Source organism: Xenopus laevis, chromosome 8L, assembly GCF_017654675.1.
Source record: "Xenopus laevis strain J_2021 chromosome 8L, Xenopus_laevis_v10.1, whole genome shotgun sequence".
NCBI classification, from domain to species: domain Eukaryota; kingdom Metazoa; phylum Chordata; class Amphibia; order Anura; family Pipidae; genus Xenopus; species Xenopus laevis.
In genome coordinates this window covers 100752790-100773797 of record NC_054385.1, presented here as the reverse complement: position 1 = coordinate 100773797, position 21008 = coordinate 100752790, and the positions used below count along the sequence as shown (strand labels likewise).

Below are 21008 nucleotides of genomic sequence, written 5' to 3'. Positions count from 1 at the left end.
TGTGTTACTTTATTTGAGCAACGAGGAAAGATGTTTCATGAAATGTTGTGTAAAGGCCAAACCCTTGGCTTGCACCTTCCTTCGTTTGCCATCTATCATTGACATTCCTTTTAGCTGCCTTTACACTTTCTGTTTTCATTCTGCTCATTTTATTTTATTCACTGCTCGGGAATGTTTTTGTCTCAGAAAAAAAGGATAGTGGGAGCTTTTGTGCAGCCTTAAGAAACACATTGTTGAGGCAACCAGTGTTTTGCTTACCTGTAATTTGTGTGTTATGGTTTCCATGGCTTCAGTGAACATTATGATTGATCATAGCACATGTGCTGTTTATCAGCAAGTTGGGCAAGAAGAAGGACTTCTGAGTTTTGATACTAACTGAATTTAAAGTGCTCCATAAACACTAAAGATGCACTGAATTCTGGATTCGGTTTGGGATTTGGCCAAATCCAAGCCCTTTCCAGCAGGATTGGGATTCAGCTGAATCCAAGAGTCTCAGCAAACCAAAACCAAACAAAATCCAAACCCTTAAAATCATGTGACTTGTGGACAATAGTATTTTATCCTGCTGGTGCCACATGTATATAAACAGCAATATTTTCTGTCTACTACAAGTCAGAAAATGAACACCTACATTAGTAAGGGGTTCAGCTTCCAGCCAAAGAGGGCCAAGCTCCAACACACTTTATCTCAATATTGAAAGCACAAATAAATAGGGATCATTCATATCTGTGGGCCGGTACATACAGATTCTGACACAGGTGAACATGGAAATGTGTCTTTGTAAGTCTGTGTATTTAGACCCACAAAGATCAGAGATATGCATGTTTCTTTACACACTCCAGGCAGAAGCAGTTTGTTTATGCAAGTGTGCATCCAAAGAGGGAAAAAATATTTAAGGTATTCAGCTTTTGCTACATTTTTTAGTAGTACCATCCCACAATTTCTATATAATCTCACAATTTCTATGTAATACAATATTTCCATGTCTCTAACATTTGCCTCTGCTGTACAGAAATAAGGCCTTGCAAGCAAAACTGAGAAATACAGATACTGCCCCAACATACTGACAGTAGTGCAATGTTAAATTGGTTTGCACCATGACTTTATTTTTTTATATGATTGGAATGTTCTGAGCTGGGCCTCAGAGTTTACAAACAGAGCCACTGATGAAAAGCCTTGAAATACTGGTGTGGGTAGGGGCATGCCTTCACTAGTCAGTCTTGGCAACATCAGCCCGTTGGCTTGATCCCTTCCCTCTCTCTCTCTCTCTCTCTCTCTCTAATACACACTAGGTACTTTTTCTCATTATATTTTTTTTTATTTGAATTTTTACGCAAATAGACAGAAAACTCTGCAGTGTCACTTAAAGGGAAAGATTTTTGGTCGGGGATTTAACTTTTATTTCTTTAGCCCTTAGTCAACAGTGAAGTATGAGGACATAGCTTACTGTGCACACAGAGCATTCCTGCTCTACATATTTCCTTCTATGCATATATCAAGCTTTATCCCATGGTTAATCTCACGAGTGAAAAACTCTGTATTTGGTTTGGGATTTGGCCGAATCTGAGCCCTTTCCAGCAGGATTGGGATTCGGCTGAATCCAAGAGTCTGGCTAAACCAAAACCAAACAAAATTCAACCCCATAAAATCATGTGAAATTATGCCATATGATTTCTGAATTCTGGATTTGGTTTGTGATTTGGCCAAATCCAAGCCCTTTCCAGCAGGATTGGGGGAATATTCTGGTGTTGCTGAGTGTACATGGGTATTACCTGGGCAGATTGGGGTGTTTTGAAAAATTTCCCATCTTTTTTCGATATGTAATGCTGGGAGTTATATTCTTGGATAATTTGCTTCTACTATTACCAAACATTGCTTTTTGGGGTCAGTATAAAGAAAAATCTGTTACAATATTCTGAGCAGGTTAAGAAATCCACAAATAATTAATTACCCCAAACTGCTAGAATTTTGCACGAGACTCTCCATCTTTTGCAGAACTACAACTTCCAGCATTCTTATCCTAGAAAAGCTGCTAAGGCGATGCTGGGAGCTGTAGTCTTTTCTGAACATCTGGAATGTTGAAGCTTGTTTATCTCTGTCTTGTTCTCGGTATATGGAAATGTTAATTTAAGTATCTGCAGATGTAAAAACATACACATTCTCACACACACACAGAATAATATATGAGCTAAAGACTTTTCCTCGCTCCTAACACAAGTAATTCTGCCCCTCTATAGATACTGACATGGAGACTGATTGGCATCACCATAAATAACATCTAGTACACCCAGAAACAACAAAATGCTTATAAATATAAATAAGATAAATATTTATCAGACAAATCCATTATTTTTGTATATGGAAATGTTTTTAGGGAGCCAAGTATTACAGAAACAGTTTCCAATTCAAATGAGTAACACGTCGGTAGAGAATGTCTGCTGGCATGTACAGTACAGTTTATTTGGGATGAACAGCATCGCTATCAGGCTGATAAAATCAATTGTATCACTCTTATTGGCTTGGCAAAAAAAACATGTATCTGCTGTTGTTTTTATAACGGTTGAATATAAGGTGCCTTTAAGAGGCCAATATTCTAATATATCCCCGTATGACTTGCCATCTGGTCAGCAGTGATTCAGCCATTTTTACTGAACCACCTGTTAGCGATCATGTATAAGCCTCATACCTGGCTGATTAAGGCCTTGAGGGCTTGGAGTTTGACAGTTTTCTTTTAGCAAAGGCACCATATGTTATGATCCAATTGCCTATACTTGTAGTTCAGAAAATACTTTTTTTTAACTCATCATCATCATCATAATTTATTTATATAGCGCCAACAAGTTACACAGTGCTTTACATTAGAGCAGGGCTGGAATGTTTATTATAAAGAAAGTTACTACTAAATTTCCTACTAGTACCCATAAGCAAATATACCAATGAAACATGTATGATGCTGTCCTGCTCTAAATGTGTATAGAGTATAGAGAGGGAGAGAGTTTGTGTGTAATTAACCTGGCAAATCCAAATAAATAACTAAATGTAAACATATAAATCAAGAGGGTGTGAATAACATATAGTCATATGATTTGACTGTACATACTAAGAAAATAGACAAAGTAAATGCTACGTATTGGCTTTATTTTCCCTGTATGAGAGCACTGAAAACTACCATTGATTGCACAAGACTTTTGGGTGCCTGTCCACTTCAGTAGTACTCTGTATCTCTTGATCATCTACAAGCCCACGATTCTATGTGTGTTTGTTTTTGTGGGATAAATCAGAAATGATCCCTTCAGAGCACACTTAGATCATTTATTCTAGAAGGGAAAAGTCCCTGGGGGGCATCTCTGTCACCTCTCAATTTCATATCTGCCATATCTAAATATATCATTTACTGGGAAGGGTATGTTACTTCTAACTCCCTACAGCAGCAGAACCATAGGATTCCTGCGGTTTGAGGCTCGGGAATCAGTTAAAAAAAAATTGCATGCCATATTAATTGCATTAAATACATCCTGTCGTTTAAGTGAATGGACAAAAGAAAAAGAAACATTGCAGAGATAAGGATTTCACTAGCAAATTGAACTGAAAACATATGCCAAGATTGCCTTTCTAAAATGATTTTCTGTTTATATTCTTTTCTTGCAACAATATCCAAGAAGCGCAGAGATTATTACTGATGTAATATAATGTTTCCTGTAACCAGGTCTGGAGTTTTGTTAGGGGCCTCCAGCCTAAGGGGCCCCTTAATCAATAAGTGAAAGTAATAAGCACATATTTTAAAGACGGCAGTATGCTGGCCAAAGTTTACGGTATCCAGCCAAATGGTGGGATGTTGTTCCCTCCACATGAATGGATACATGTCATTAATTTGATTATTTGGCCAGAAGTCTAAACAAGTGGAAAATAAATGAAATGGGAAGATGTTGTAGACACTCCCCTGGTCTACTGATCCAATACCTGTAATCCAATGTGATAGACCAAACCACTTCCCAGTGGGCTTATATATGTAGTGATAGTAACAAATGTGGAGCGCTCACCTCCCAAAGTAGTCCATCGTTGCTGTGTCAGGTGCTGAACCGGAAGACCCTATCCTGTCCTAGGGTCACATCTATACATCGAAAAAATCATCAGCAGCACACTGTTAAATTTGCAAAAAAAGGCAACGTTTCGGGCCTCCGAGGCTTGATAAAGGGCCTGGGAGACCCGAAACGTTGCCTTTTTTGTATGCTATGGGCTAAATAAATTTTGCACTTGAGCACTTTCTTGCAAATTTAACAGTGTGCTGCTGGTGATTTTTTCTATATATATATATATAGTGATGGCCTTACTGTAATTATAAAAGCAACCAAATTCTCTGATTACATGTTACATAATTGCAATGACTTGAAAATTGTTAGGTTTTTTTTCTCAGATAATTCCGCCTTCCCAGATGGTATGATACTACAAAGACTGCTATCCATGTTGGCACAAGATACTGGCAGGTTAAGTTGCTGATTCTGCCCCGTCAGACCGAGTTTGCAGCCAGTGTATGGGCGGTCTCTGATGGCTTATCCAATAGATATCTGGGTAAAATTCAGGCAGATATGTATTGGGGAGATTTAACAGCTCATTGATATAGTCATCTGCCAATGAGCTTGCAAAGCCATCCATTATTATCCTATCACTGGCACTGGAGCCAAATAATCAGGTCAAAGTGGAACACAATGGTGGTGGTCAAATCTGCCAAAGATTTTAATGTGTATGCCCAGGTTAACACTGCTCAACATCTAACCAATCAAGTCATTTCTTTGCTTCATGACATCCAAGTACTGGTCAAAAGCCACGCCAATTCAAAGTGGCCATCGGTTTTATAATCCAACCGAGATTTCCCTGAAGCTCGTTTATTAAAAAAAATAGTAAATAATTTCTATCTATGACCCTATTAATACAGTGCGTTGCCAAGATCATTGAATCAGTCACACAATGAAAAAGAGGCCTATTTGTAAACAAATAATACATAAGTATTCTTAAAGCAACATTTGTTAAAGCTAATTAGAATCACACAAATAGTATTATTATTACATGTATATAGCACCAATTAGACAATTTACAAACAACATTATATATTAGGTAATGAGGGCCCTGCCCTCCTTTTATGGTGGAAATCAAAAACAAAATTGAGAGTTATTGCACAATATGTAAGCCACAATTAATTGGACCAGTCAATGAAAATCTGCAAATGATTCGACTATGACTAATTAATGAATGGAGCCACCTATATATGAGTTTTGTGGACAGCATTGTGCACCCCTGTGATACTACTGAATTTCAGCTAATTATGACCATCACGTGTATGATTATATCTAATAGTTCAGCCACAAGGTACAGTCAGACAATAAATACAATAAATATACACAATAAAAAAAAATATATAAAGACACAGAGCTTAAGTGCTATGTGGTAAGAGACACAGTAGGATGGAGGTCCCTGTGCTTTAGAGCTTACAGTCTAAATGGGTGGGTGGCTAACATACAGGCACAAATTGGAGAGGAAAAAGTGCACAAAGTAAAGGCATTGTCCAATAGGCACCAGGACTAGACTAATGCCCTTTAAGAGATTGAGAGAGCACTCCTTATGAAGGAATTCAGGGATGGAATTCCAGGGATAAGAAGCGGCAAGATAGAAAGGTCTGAGACGAGAGGTGGCAGTGGATGTAGATGCTGTAACTTCTCTTGACACAACTTTCTTCATTGTGGGCCCAGTAGGATGCCTATCTGAAGCTTGTTTAACATGGGCAATATACAGCTCTCCATCTAGTATCTGCTAACTGAGAGGGGTATTAAAGCTAATTTATGATCGCAAGTGCAGTGCGTAAATTTTGAACACAAATTGCAGCATAATTTCCAATATTCCTTCAAAATTGTGCTACAAGAAGAGGGTTGCATCTGATGCAATTGCAGCTCAAGCAAAAAAAAAAATCCAATGGCACTTTAAAAAGTTTAAAGTTGGTATTAAATCGTTTCAGGCACAGGATAACATAATTGTACAACTTTGAATGATTCTTTAGGTGCAAATAGGCTGCATCCATTAATTCAGCCTGCTGAGGGAACCCTGGCGCTACCTCCACCTTAAAGCTCCATGGCTCCCCTGCATCAACAGGAGAACTTATGCTATTTGGAGCAAGAGGTGGGACGGACGCACCAGTGCCGAGTGCAACTATACGGCAGTCTAAGGAGCATGTTTGGAAGCAAGTACCTTTTGGGCATGGACCCACGTGGTTTTTTTGAGATGGAAACCCGGTGTGGGTTTTAAAAAAGACAACCACCAAGTAAATACACTAACCTTGTGGGCCATTGACTAAGCTTAAACCCACTTAGCATATTTATGCAGTGGTCGACTTTTCTTTAAAAATCGTTTCTGCGTGGTAAAATCGTATAAATCCTTTATGGATGGTGTCACCTGTGCCCATTTCTGCCTTAGTACAACTCTGGTTGCAGTAGTAAATGACCCCTGTTAAATATTTTCATCAATGTCCCAATGGTTCCCATGATACTTTTCTGGCTGGTAGATTCTTGGCACCTGCAATTGGCTCTTTATATGGCTTACAGGTAGGGTTGCCACCTAGCCGGTATTTTCCCGGCCTGGCCGGTAAAAATCATGGTAGATCCCAATGTTATTAATAGGGAAAAAAATATTTTTTTTTCCAAGAAATGGTGGCAACCCTACTTACAGGTGGCAATAAAACATCTTTCGTGAGAATCTTCCTTTACAGGATTACAATGAAAGTCACATAAATTAGCATAGCTATAAATAGAATAAAAAATTACCGAGGCCTCCTGAAAGATACCAGAAAGATAAATAAGAAAGATATATTATCTACATATGTTAGCACACAGACTAAATGGCAGTAATTACAGACAAATGCCTAAACTGCTCTTAATGCCTTTACAGTATGATTAATTTCTATGACATTTAGACATATTATGAGCCTTACGGGAGCAGTTCATTATGTGCAAATGACCAAAATGTGGCAGAGAAAACAAAATATAGATACAACAATAAAGAGACTGTCAAAAATATATGGATCTTTCTTTTCTTGGTTTACTATAAATATGCCACAATTGTAACTACTCAAGCTGAGGTGGTCTAAAACTGAAATAAATAAAACAGCACTACATAAATGAGTCTTACTGGCTGTTACCCACTCTGTTTAGCTGATTTATGGTAAAAATAAAGAGTTTTATTTGCTTTATTACGACACTTTCTGCCTCCTCTATCCATGGGGTGACATCAACATACGGATTTGCCACCTCCTTGGTCTCTTGCTCCAAACTTGACTTGTGCTGACTTGCCTCTCACGAGAACTAAACTGCAATGTAATGTCTGCGAGGCAGAGTTATGGTTATGGTATAATATACAGTATGGTAGAGTAATGCAGAGTATGTGATAGGGCTGGATCTAGGTGTCAGTAGGGTAGGCACCTGCCTAGTGTGCCTTACGCGTTTCATATCTCTCAGATACTTAATCATAGGCCTATGATTTAGTATCCGAGAGATATGAAACGCGTAAGTCACTGAATTTGTATTGTTGAATGCTACAATAAACTACTTTTATGTTTTGACAAACCTGAAGACTGGTTCCTGTGAGTGCCTACCCTTTTTTCTTTGTACGGTGGTCCGCTCCCTAAGCTGAGGGTTCAGGGCGGTGCACCTGGACCTCCCTTCACAACTGGTGAGTTCTACAAGTACCCAAGATTTGTTCTACTTTATATAATGACTTCTATCAAAAAATAGCATGTGATTTATAATTGAAACATGACTGGTTTGTTTCTACCTGATCAGGATCCAAACGTTGCACCTTTTATACTATTACCCCCTAGGCTGATGGCACACAGGGTGTTCTCTTCTTGGCTGAACCATATTCAGTAGAGCATTTTTGGGCCTGAAAAGCTCAATATATGGGAGTAAATATCCCATGTGTCATAAGACATATTCCTTAATATAGAAAAGGCATGTAGTATACCATGGAACCCAATCATACCAAACAGGTCCATGTGCTGCTGAATGCATCTACAGTAGTTGATAGTCAGGATGTAGATTTTATATATCTAGTTCTAGACGGAAAATGTGCCACCTCAATTTACATATGATCCATCCATGCAAAATGGTAACCACAATTTAAATACAGCATGCAATATAAGCCTGGAAAGATTTCAGTATAGCCACACAAAAAAGCCTTTTTATGGTATCCCTTTTAAAGATTGCTGTTGGTAACCCTACCATGCAGTCCAATTGCCTGGTTGTTAGGTACAAGAGACTCTAGCAACCAGATCACAGTATAAATGTTATCATCAACCATCACTGAAAAGTCACAAAAACATAAAAAAACTACAATGATTCGCAAATTGTCTTAAAATACTATCTGCATCATACTAAAGGTAAAATTCTATTCACTGTATACAGCCATATGTCATCTTACATTCTATCTCAGGATAATCCCCACAGAGTGACAGGACTACAGTATTCTTTGTACAAGAAAGTTAAGTTGGAATGTGTAAACTGCGTTTCATACACAGGCGCATTTCACATGATCCCTCCCCAAACATGCTTCTCTAAAAAAAAATTTAACCATTCTTTGTCCTGTTGCTGCTAGCTTTCTGGCTTTCACAGCACATACCATATTCAATAATAGTTATCAATACATTGTGATCAGCAGTAACTAGACCTTTTTGGTGGTGGAGGGAGCCCAGTACAATCCAGCTCTGTTGTTGTATTACCACTATCCACCATCCCCAGACAGCCTCCATGTATGAGCTAGGCTAGGAGCTGAAGCCATCACATTCCTACAACCTAATATTAATGTGTGCAAAATGAGTATTAAATCTGCATAAAATTAATTTTCAGCCCATGATTCAATTGGTTAATTAACCCTCGATATTCGACTGTCTAAGTAAAATCCTTCGACTTCGATTATACGTTCATACGATCGAAGGAAAAATCGTTTGATCGAATGATTAAATCCTTCGAATCAAACGATTCAAAGGATTTTAATCCATAGATCGAACGATTTTCCTTCAATCAAAAAAAGCTAGGAAAGCCTATGGGGACCTTCCCCATAGGCTAACATTGATGCTCGGCAGGTTTTAGGTGGCGAAGTAGATGGTCGAAAGTTTTTTTAAAGAGACAGTACTTCGACTATCGAATGGTCAAATAGTCGAACGATTTTTAGTTCAAAATGTTCGATTCGAAGTCAAAGTCGTAGTCGAAGGTCGAAGTAGCCGATTCGATGGTCGAAGTATCCAAATTTTTTTTTATTTCTATTCCTTCACTCGAGCTAAGTAAATGTGCCCCCCAGATTAAAACGAATCCCAGCAGTGCGGGTTTTTCAAATCCCCTATTTTGTGATATGGTGTGTTGAAACTCAGGTGCAGCACCGAGCTCTAACATTCCAAAGAATCTATAAACCCCAGGATTAACAAGCATATCTTTTTAGGGCAACATATGGAAGATAATTCTGCACAGTCAGAAGTAGACAGTATTCTACAAAGACTTTAAAATAAGATTATTTATATTTATAAAATGTCAGGGGCCTAACAATAGAAACAGCAGACTGAAAGGCTCCTGCTGTATACAAGTTTCAGACTAATAGGCAACTTCGATAAATGTATGGGGAACAGATGATCTCCCTTACAGCTTTGGGAATGGGTGGGCCACATTTGCTGGAGATCCACTATGCCACTGAGAGCTGCTATACTTCTTCCTAATATATTTATAGACTATACTAAAACCGTAGGATGCTTGGCATTAAATGATACTCACCAATGAATATCAAGCAACTCATTTATGTTTTCAGTATGTCAGGCAGGTCAGAATCATGCCTTTGCTTCTCACTGCTTATAATGTATTTTAATGTTCTGCCTGCTGTAAAAATATATTCAGCTTTACTGAATTGTGAGCCAATGTTTTACATAATGACTTATGCTGACAAGTATTTACATAAAGCCTGCGTATTTTCATTTGTGTCTTTCTATATAGAACAAGGAATATTGTCTTTGCTTGCCTCCTACCCAGAGCTGCTCTTGAATATTTACTGAAAATATGGAGGCCAAGCATATGTAATGGTGAGTTAAATACAACATGCACAATGAGAAATAACTTGGTATAGATGCCTATATATAAACTAGCATGCTACAAGGTGCAATTGGGTTTGTTTATAGTATTTAAAACAGTCATTTATCTACCTGCATGTCCATTTGTACACAACAAAAACGGCTTATTGCAGGTTTAGCATATTGTCCATTTATTTTATTGGTTGTTCAGAGACCACAGATCTGGTAACCAGCTTATATATAAAGTGACTGGGACACAGGGGGTCATTTATACTATAGTCCCAGAATTAAACATCCAGCCAGATCTAAATATAAATACAATAGGCAATTTTATAATATACTTCAGGTATGAGATCTTAGAAACATGTGTTATCCAGAAAGCTCTGTATTACAGGAAGGCCGTCATCCACACATCCAATTTTAAGAAAATAAATATATTTATTTTATATTTGTAATGTAATATAAAGACTAAGTACCTTGTACTTGATGGTGAATTTATGTTGATACTTTTAATATTATATATAACTACTGTAAGGGGCAGATTTATCAAGGGTCGAATTTCGAAGGTAAAAATACTTTGAAATTCGACCATCGAATTTGAATACTTCGACTTCAAATATCGAAGTCGAAGTTTTTTTTTAACCGAATTTGACCATTTTGCGGTCGAAGTAAAATCGGATTTCAGCGATCGATCGAACGATTTTTCTTCGACTTCAAAAAACGTAGAAAACTGCTCTAGAAGGTCCCCATAGGCTAACATAGCACTTCAGCAGGTTTAATTTGGCGAAGTATTGAAGTCAAAGTTTTTTTAAAGAGACAGTACTTCGATTATCGAATGGTCGAATATTCAAACTATTTTACTTCGAAGTCGTAGTATCCTATTCTATGGTCGAAGTATCCAAAAAATTACTTTGAATTTCGAATTTTTTTATGCTTGTGTGTATGTATATATATGCACTGGGAGTCATTTGGAAGGGAACTTGATAGACTTCTTGCTTTTTTCAACCCAAATGAACTATGTAACAACTGTGTAAGAATGAAATATCCATTAATGTGTCTATAGCTATCTATGAATTGTAATGTGTCCTTAAAATTCAAAAATATTGTCTAATTACCCCCAAATTGAAAAAGTTATTGGACCATATTTCCTATGTATTTTTAGCTCTGAAAATTAAAATCACAGCCTCCTGCAATGCACTGCGGGTAGGACAGAGCACTGTGGGTAATAAAAATTATAAGCAAAAAAAAATAAGCTTTACGTAAGCAGTTTTAATAATGGGTTGTAGTCATTGACACATGTAATGTGTATTAAAGTGAATGTGACTATGTGAGCAATGACATATTGATCCCCTTTTCTGTATAATGAGAGGTCTGACCTAACACACTTAGGGGCCGATTCACTAACTTCGAGTGAAGGATTCGAAGTAAAAAAACTTTGAATTTGTTTTTTGGGCTACTTCGACCATCGAATGGGCTACTTTGACCTTCGACTACGACTTCGACTTCGAATGGAAGGATTCGAACTAAAAATCGTTCTACTATTCGACTATTCGATAGTCGAAGTACTGTCTCTTTAAGAAAAAACTTCGACCCCCTAGTTCGCCATCTAAAAGCTACCGAAGTCAATGTTATGGGGAAGGTCCCCGTAGGCTTTCCTAAATGTTGTTTGGTCGAAGGATAATCCTTCGATCGTTGGATTAAAATCCTTCGAATCGTTCGATTCGAAGGATTATTCCTTCGATCGAACTATTTGCGCTAAAATCCTTTGACTTCGATATTCGAAGTCGAAGGATTTTAATTCCCAGTTGAATATCAAGGGTTAATTAACCCTCGATATTCGACCCTTGGTGAATCGGCCCCTTATTGTACTTACATTCACCTAAAAAACAGGTTTTAAAGTCTATTGAAAAGAATATTGGAGGCAATTTCCTTCCTTTGAGTTATGAACACCAAAAAGCTGCTGAATTGTGGGTTACTGTCTTTATTTATATTTGTTCCATACTCTGAAAAGCAAACGTTTTCTAAAAGACAAGGCTTTATATGCCAGTTTATATTCTTTTACAGATGGCTGACGGCATTTAGAGAAATGACAATTGTTTATTAATGTTTATCACACAAACTCCAGCTTGTGCTCTTATGTTTTATAGAGATAAAAATTGCCTTCCCGGGGGCTTATACCCTATGAATGTAGCAGATTGATTGTTACTGTGCTTCGGTAAGCCCTACTTTAAATGTATATTGTATATACTGTATATTATATGTTCATGCACCCGCTAAACATGAATAACTGTAATATGGACTTGCCTAAAACACAGTACCTCAGGCTATAGTAAGGCTGTTGGAAGTGAGTTATCAATGTACAGTGAAAAATGACTCCCCTTCCCACAATACTTTTCAATGCAAAGGAATTTGTGTGCAATATATAATGACAAATATATCATATTTAAAGAGAAAAAGAAAGAGCACAAAAAAAATTGTAGGACTCCAAACATGATTTACAGGTACAAGTGATTAATGATTTCTACTAAATGTGCTAAAAGATTTCTATCTCACAGTAGACTTTCTAATGAAAGGTGGACGTACAGTGCCGTGAACCTGATAATACAGGGTATTGTTCAAAAGCTTACAGTCTACTTAGAAATGCAGAACTTGTGTTTCTACAAAGACTGGCTTATGGGAAAAAAAAAATAGAGACTGCAGATCGTAATGAAAAGCCCCACGCAGGAGGCTGCCGTTATAAAGCGGTGTCATAGATCATCTTAGATCTTAAATATAATTCATTTTTATTGATACAGCACCAACACATTCTGCAGGGCTTTACATTGATTATACATTATCATGTACCCTAAGGAAACCCACCGTAGCATGGGGGCAACCAACTGCTGCACCACTGTATTGTCCTTAGCTAATCATCTTTTCACTTTTGTAGTTCTAGTGTGCAAACTGTAACTTTTCTTCCATAGAACAAGATGATATCCCCTGAGATTTGGGGAGAGGGGATTCCATCATCAGACTAGAAAGGGTTTTTTCACTAGTGTTCTAGTGTGCAAACTGTTACTTAAATTATGGAATTCCCTACCAAGTGCACTGATAATTAGTGATTGATTAGCAGGTTTTACAATGGGTTTAATACAGTTCTAGCAGAAAATAGCTTATATGAATATTATATTTATTATTATATACTATTATATCTAATTTGTTAGTCGTTTCACAGTTAGTCCAGACAGCAGTCTCATTGCCATATTGATTCAGAAAAAGATGACCTGCTAGGCACGTCAGATAGGGATTTTGCACAAAATTTCGTTAGAGCAAAAGTTTGCAAAGACCATTGCAAATATAAGTGACCTTTTTGGCTGAGTACAGTCCGCAGCGACTTCCTCGCGAAGTTTGCAAACAAAATGGCTTTTGCGAACATTCTCAGTGTATGTAATAAAATTGCACAATCTCAAAGCATATTTTGCGACAAACTATTTAACGAAACTCCAGAGCATGTGTTAACGCTAACCTTTGCTTATCATTGTATATGCGCCAGCAAATGATTTTAAACATTGCTTGTGATTTTTAATTACATTCCCCCTTAAGTTTGCTTCTTATATTCCTGTGTACTAATATTGTCTGAAAGCTGGCTATTTTGATATAAATTAAATCAGGGGTGTTATTTCTACTCCAAACAACCCAACTCAAACATGTGCATGCTTGTTAATCTATGTGTGGGCAGGGGGGGGAAAAGCCTGATGTTTGTATTAGTACATCACTGTATGCAATGTTCTTTCTATTTAAATACTATGGCTATATGGCCACAAAACATTCCTTCTCTGTATAAAGGTATAGGACCTGTTATCCAGAATGCTCGGGACCTGAGGTTTTCTGGATAAGGTATCCCTCTGTAATTTGGATCTCCATACCCTAATGTCTACAAACAGTCATTTAAACATTAAATAAACACCATAGAATTGTTTTACATGCAATAAGGATTAATTATATCTTAGTTTGGATCAAGTACAAGGTAAGATTTCACTACTACAGAGAAAAAGGAAATTATTTTAAATTTTTTTTAATTATTTGGTTATAATGAAGTCCATGGGAGACCACATTTACGTAATTCTGAGCTTTCTGGATAATTGGTTTCCGTATAACGGATACTATACCTGTAGTGACATTTATGCAGAATTCAGTGGCAGCAACATGATCTGCTTGTGACTAAAGGGGTTTTAGTTTAAACTGCAGCTTTGCTCATCCAGTCTAAGCAATATGGCACATATTTATAAGGGGGGAAAAGGAAAGGCAATAACGTATGCTCTTACATTATACTGTCTGGGTAAAAACAATTGGATGATACCCTTCCTGGTAGGATATACTTCCATTTTTAGGAGATAAGCAGCAAATGAAAATCTAATGTGAGTGGATTGTGGGAAATAAAAAGAAGCAAAAAGAGATTAGAAATAAAATAACGGAAATAGGGCAAGGATAAGAAAAATGATGGAGGGTGTTAAATCATATAATTTGCCTAAATCAGATATTGTCAGACGTTTTAGGTCCAAGGCCCTTTGCACTCCTAAGGCCCAATACCTGATACCTTTTAATGAAAAACTATAACTATAGTAACTAAAACAGGATCAGACCCCATGGCTGTGTTGACATATATACTATACTGGGTGGCTTGGTTTGCAACTGAAAAGAAACATGCCCAAATTTCCTTTTGTGCAACCTTCTAGAAACAGCATTTAATATACTGTATGCTTGTAGCGTAATGGATTGCTCGAGCAATTACCGAACGAAGTATCATTGTTCTGGTTTAATCGAAGGTGAATTCATTTACTTTATGTGCATGCAGATAAACATTTCTGAGCACAATAAAATATTGCAGGCTTCAGACACAGGCTTCCTGGTGGGTCCCCAAGTATGGAGTGCTGAGCAATGTTTATGTGCATGCGCATAACGTAAATGAATTAATCTTCAATTAAAACAGGGTAATGGTGCTTCATGCAGTAATTGCTTGGACAATCCATTACGATGCACATATATTACACGCCATATTTAGAAAGCTTCACAAAAGAATCTGGGTTAACACATATCAAAAGGTACATGAAATACAATATGTGGCCCTTTTGGGTCATCAGGGGCCACATGCGAAGTATAGATAGAGCTTTTGCATTTTATAAGTAAAGGAAGCGTTGCTAAATCAATCATACCACCCTAGTTCCAGAAATATTTAGGGCAACAAACAACCCCCACATATCACCCTAAATGGCCTGCAGGCTAAGACCCATATCAACTGATTTGTAGAGGGCGCATGATACCCAAGCACTATAATGGGAAACAGCTGCCAGGCATTTTCATTTTGTTTTTTCTGAGAAGATTATGGCCTCATGTTCCATGGCCCTAATATAATAGAATTACTTGTATTATCCTAGGCTTCCCTCCTATGGAATTTATTCAGTAGATGCATGTGGGAAAACCTCAGCCCACCTCTGAATCGTGCTGCTAATCAATGGATATAAGAAGCCCAAGGCTTTGCTCGCACTTAACATTTCAGTTCCTTTGCGGCTGCACCTTCTGTCTATACTGCCGGTTGGATCCTATGAGGTCATGAACATAGAAACCCATTCTGCCAGCTGTAGGGGGGTATGTGGTGGAGCAAGGGCTTGTAAATTGTTTTCTTTCTGAGGGAAAAGGAGGCCAGGCTATGATCCAGTTCAATATGATCTGGCATCCCTTAATGTTGGGTTAAAACTGGCCAACTTTGACCGTCTTCTAGATGAATATGGCAGTTTATTGTACCTTCTATGGGGTCAAAGAGACTGATTGTCATACAATATCTGGCAAAGTCTGACTCTAGGGTCCAGTCTAACGTCCTAATGTCTAAGAGAGGACCACACTGGACTGTTGATGAAGTCCTTCCCCTGGCATAGACCTCCATAATGATCTGATCACGACCTGGGAGCAACATTTGGATCAGCTTCTGTATGCCCAACTGTCATTGTCTAAATTTATTATGGATATGATTTTGTCCTACAAACTATAAGCTGTTGGATGTGAATTACCGTACAGGTATGGGACCTGTTATTCAGAATGCTCTAGGCCTGGGGGGGGGGGGGGTTTCCAGATAAAGGATCTTTCTGTAATTTGGATCTAAGACTACTATTAAATCATGTAAGCATTAAATAAACCCAATAGGCTGGTTTTTGCTTCCAATAAGGATTAATTATATCTTAGTTTGGATAAAGTACAAGGTACTGTTTTATTATTACAGAGAAAAAGAAAAGAATTTTTAGAAATTTGGATTATTTGAATAAAATGTCTACGGGAGATGCCTGTTCCGTAATTCAGAGCTTTCTGGATAACAATTTTGTATTTGTACTACAATCAGAGAAATGTTTTGAATCCTATCCAGCATCTTGTGCTTGTTTTTTTTGTTTTTTGGCTATACGTCAACAAAAGGATTTGTAAGCAAGTTAGGCTAAAAACGTTTCAAAGCAAGTAATAGAAGCAGAAAACATAGGATTTCACAGTAAAATCTTTTTAGGGGCCCCAAATCCATGGGAAGAGGACCTGCTTCATAAATATACAGTGTAATTACACAGGGTCTGCGGCCTCTGTTGTTAGACGCCTGGCAAGCCGAGAGCGTGTATATTGCCAGCACTTACACAAACACATCTGGCCCTTTTTCTCATTAGACATTTAGGGGCAGATTTATCAAGGGTCGAATTTTGAATTTGAAAAAACCTTCGAAATTCGAATTCAAAAATTGAATCAAAGTTTTCGAATTGTATAAATTGAAGTAATAGCGCATTCGATCGAATTCTATTCGAAGTTTTTCCAAAGAAAAACCTTGGATTTTTCAAAATCCACCAATTGACTCCAAATAGGTTCTAGAAGGTCCCCTATAGGCTAAATCAGCAATTAGACGGGTTTTAGATGGCGAATGGTCGAAGTCAAATTTTTAAAGAGACAGTACATAATAAATTGCAAAATTCAAATTTTTAAATTTTTTTCAAATTCAAATTGATTTTGGACTATTCCCTAGTCGAAGTACACAAAAATTTGCTCGAAATTCAAATTTTTTAAATTCGAATTTTCACTTCGACCTTTGATAAATCTGCCCCTGACTATATTATTATGCCCCCCATCACCCCAGCCTTTTTCTTTCATGATATTTAGCCTAAAACATCTTTTACCAAAATGTTTATTTTCACATGCAAAAAAAAAACAAGGGTGCCCTAATAAAAATGTAACTAAAGGGCAAAATTTGCTACCAGCCCCCCCCCCCCAAGTTCCACCACTGTGCTCTAATGCACATAAATATTAAAGTATTTACAAAATGTGGTAACATCTATTATCTCAGCATAGTATTTAACGTTATTACCCTAACAAATAACGGTTTATATTCTCTAAAGGTTGCTATTTCCAAACCTAGAAGCAGTCATTTCTATTGTTCCTTATATAGGGACAAATGGGCATTTTTTCCAGCACTAATAATAACACCTATTATCATGCTACTTTGGACCTAGCATTATTTTCTGGTTTTCCTATCATATATATTTAAGCTTAGTGAAAAAAGTATTCATATTACTTATGGGGGGTCATTTTCTTCCCAGGATCACTGGGATTTATCATTCCAGAGATAATAACCCAGACTTTAATAAAGCTCAATATTTCTTCAATTTCAAGGTGTAATTTTACCTTTTCTTAAAAATATTCTCTAGGAAAACTGCAGATTTTTTTTTTATTAGCCCTTATTTCAAGTGTTACAATTCCATTTTATATACCTTACCTGCATGAAATTCGAAATAACAATTACCAACAAAACTGGGACTAACTTAAACTTGAAAGTTGTTATACTACTGCTTAGTGAATCTGGGCCACTCACAGACAGGGATTCTCACAGCTGTTTAGTGAATGTGGAGCACAAAGCCTTGTGATGTCTGTATGAACAGTATCTTTTAGCCTTCACTTGACAAATGAAGTATGTAGTCATGTAGCAGCCCAAGTTATCTGCAGGCTGGAAGTCTATAACATGGGGTGATGATTGGCAGATGGGGTTGGTGTGAGTGCGATCAGTGCATCTGCTCCAATTTATGGAATTTTGCGCTAATGTTGCACATTTCCCAACCCTCTATAGAAGAGTGCGGCGTCAGTAATCATGCAGCAGTGTTGTACAAGCAACATTGTTAATTACCCAGTTTCCCTCCAAACACAGTGGAAGTTTAGGTTTGTGTAGGCGATTTGTGGGGAGACAAGAAATCCTCAGCACTAAACGAGAGAAAGAGAGAGTCGTCCTTTTATTACCCCATTACTTCTAGTAGAGACTGTTAGTCACCTGTCCCATAAACAGAAAAACATCGGGTGCCAGGTCTGCAGAAGAACAGCGAACAACGTTTTCTTTGCTTCTGATCAATTGTACGCGCTGGAGGAGGCGACAAGACGCGCATATTGCGAGGGATGTAGCAGCGATCGCGCGTCACATAACAGAAAAGGTGTTTGTGTAATAAAGCAAACGTGGAGCAATTATCCGGCCGGAATAACAGGCGATATATAACAAAAGATAATATCTAAATTCTGTAGAATATATATTCTCCAACGACAGATACGGATAAGTCTCTTACATTAGGAATGCTTTCGTTCTAAACGAATAACTGAATAACTGGGCTTTATGATTGCCCACCCCGCTGTGCTACTTAGTGGGCACACACAGCTGTTCCACAGAGCCATGGATTTATATGGCATCATTCTAGGCAACAATATATATGCCTTATACTATATAAGCCTTAGAATATATATATGCCTTATACTATATAAGCCTTATACTATAGAAGCCTTAGAATATATTTGGCTTATACTATATAAGCCTTAGAATATATATATGCCTTATAATATATAAGCCTTATACTATATATGCCTTATACTATATAAGCCTTAGAATATATATGCCTTATACTATATAAGCCTTAGAATATATATGCCTTATGCTATATAATCCTTATACTATATAATCCTTAGAATATATATGCCTTATGCTATATAACCCTTATACTATATAAACCTTAGAATATATATGCCTTATGCTATATAACCCTTATACTATATAATCCTTAGAATATATATGCCTTATGCTATATAACCCTTATACTATATAAACCTTAGAATATATATGCCTTATGCTATATAACCTTTATACTATATAAGCCTTAGAATATATATGCCTTATGCTATATAACCCTTATACTATATAATCCTTAGAATATATATGTCTTATACTATATAAGCCTTAGAATATATATGCCTTATACTATGTAAGCCTTATGCTATATAAGCCTTATAATATATGTGCCTTATACTATATAAGCCTTAGAATATATGTGCCTTATACTATATAAGCCTTAGAATATATATGCCTTGTAATATATAAGCCTTATAATATATGTGCCTTATAAACAGCACCCACTGTAAAAGTGCACACTTACACACACACACTTATTGCCCAAGGCACTGCTAACAGTTCAAGTTAAAGGGACAGTGCGCCTGAAAATTCACTTTTATACACCTAAGCCAAAAATAACTTAGTATGTTGCCCTTTAGTCAGCTTCTGTGTGTAGCTTACATGAAAAACGTTTGCATATACTGGGTGAAATGTTATGATGAAAACAGAATATCTCACGATCTGTGATTAAACTTAAAAATTATGCTACAACCAAAACGGGTATCTTGCCTATATATATATATATTTCAGATGAAGCCTGACATGTAGAAGCTGGGTTATCAATATTTCTGGCACTGGGAGGAACCCCCCACGTAATAGGTAAATATAAGGAACAGCCAGAGATATGCTGAGATAAATAAGAACGTTTGGGTGATCATTCTTATTATAGTGCTATGGATGGATCACGTTACAACAAAAAACAAACTGTATGGCTGTGTACCTCCTATCAACTAGCCCCATTCCTGACAAGCAGTTCTGCAAGAATGCAGAATGGTAGCACCTTAAAGGGAGAAGCCCAGGGTACAGGCCACAATTCCCTAATATACAGATATAAAGGCATGAGAGCCACCGATTCTATTATAACTGCTCCATAACATATTCTTTTCCATATGCAGAAAAATGAGCCCAAATAGGGATGATCCCAGGCCACACAGCCCCAGAGCAGCAGAGGGCACCTTACCTGGCTGTACTTCACCTCCTGATCCAGTGAGTTCTTCTCTAAACCGTTGAGGACATGCTGGGCCGACTGAAACGTGTTCCTACTCAGGCTGTTCCACTCCTCCACTTTGGGACTGTGGTAGGGCGAAGTGTCAGTCACTGGGATGGGGACATGGCAAGGGTTACTGGCAGGGACCAACCAATATGCACAACAACACAGGCACAGTAAAGAACGACATCGATTTATTTGTAATGTCTCTGTTTCACTATATACAGGAATCTGTCATCATCTATCTTTATTCACAATGCTACTATAACATAAAGGGGGTCTTACTATAAACACTTATGAGTTGCAAAACGAAAAGGTAGGATTTTAGGCCTATATCTATCTTCTCAACCTACATAATATACTCATATCTACATTGTATGATAACTAACTAAATAATGATATACAGATATATATTTCTACACTGTAATACATCTATCTACAGTATTTCGTTAGCTGGCTAGATAAATTACTATAAACACTTATGAGTTGCAAAACGAAAAGGTAGGATTTTAGGCCTATATCTATCTATACAGCTGCATAATACAGACCCACACCTGGACTTCATAATGCAGAGAAAAATAGCAAAGTGCTTACTTGCAACGTTTCGGTCCCTGTATGGGACTTTTCTCAACCTACATAATATACTCATATCTACATTGTATGATAACTAACTAAATAATGATATACAAATATATATTTCTACACTCTAATATATCTATCTACAGTATTTC

At 37.2% G+C, this 21008-nt stretch overlaps 1 protein-coding gene across 2 annotated transcripts in view; it reads right to left on the bottom strand.

Annotated features, from left to right (window-relative positions):
• pax9.L (paired box 9 L homeolog) overlaps positions 1 to 21008 on the bottom strand; it is a 31182-nt gene that overhangs the window by 3790 nt on the left and 6384 nt on the right. For both annotated transcript variants that reach the window (XM_041571879.1, NM_001174014.2), the window contains 1 exon segment: positions 20251 to 20387. In XM_041571879.1, the coding sequence (XP_041427813.1) occupies positions 20251 to 20387 (137 nt within the window).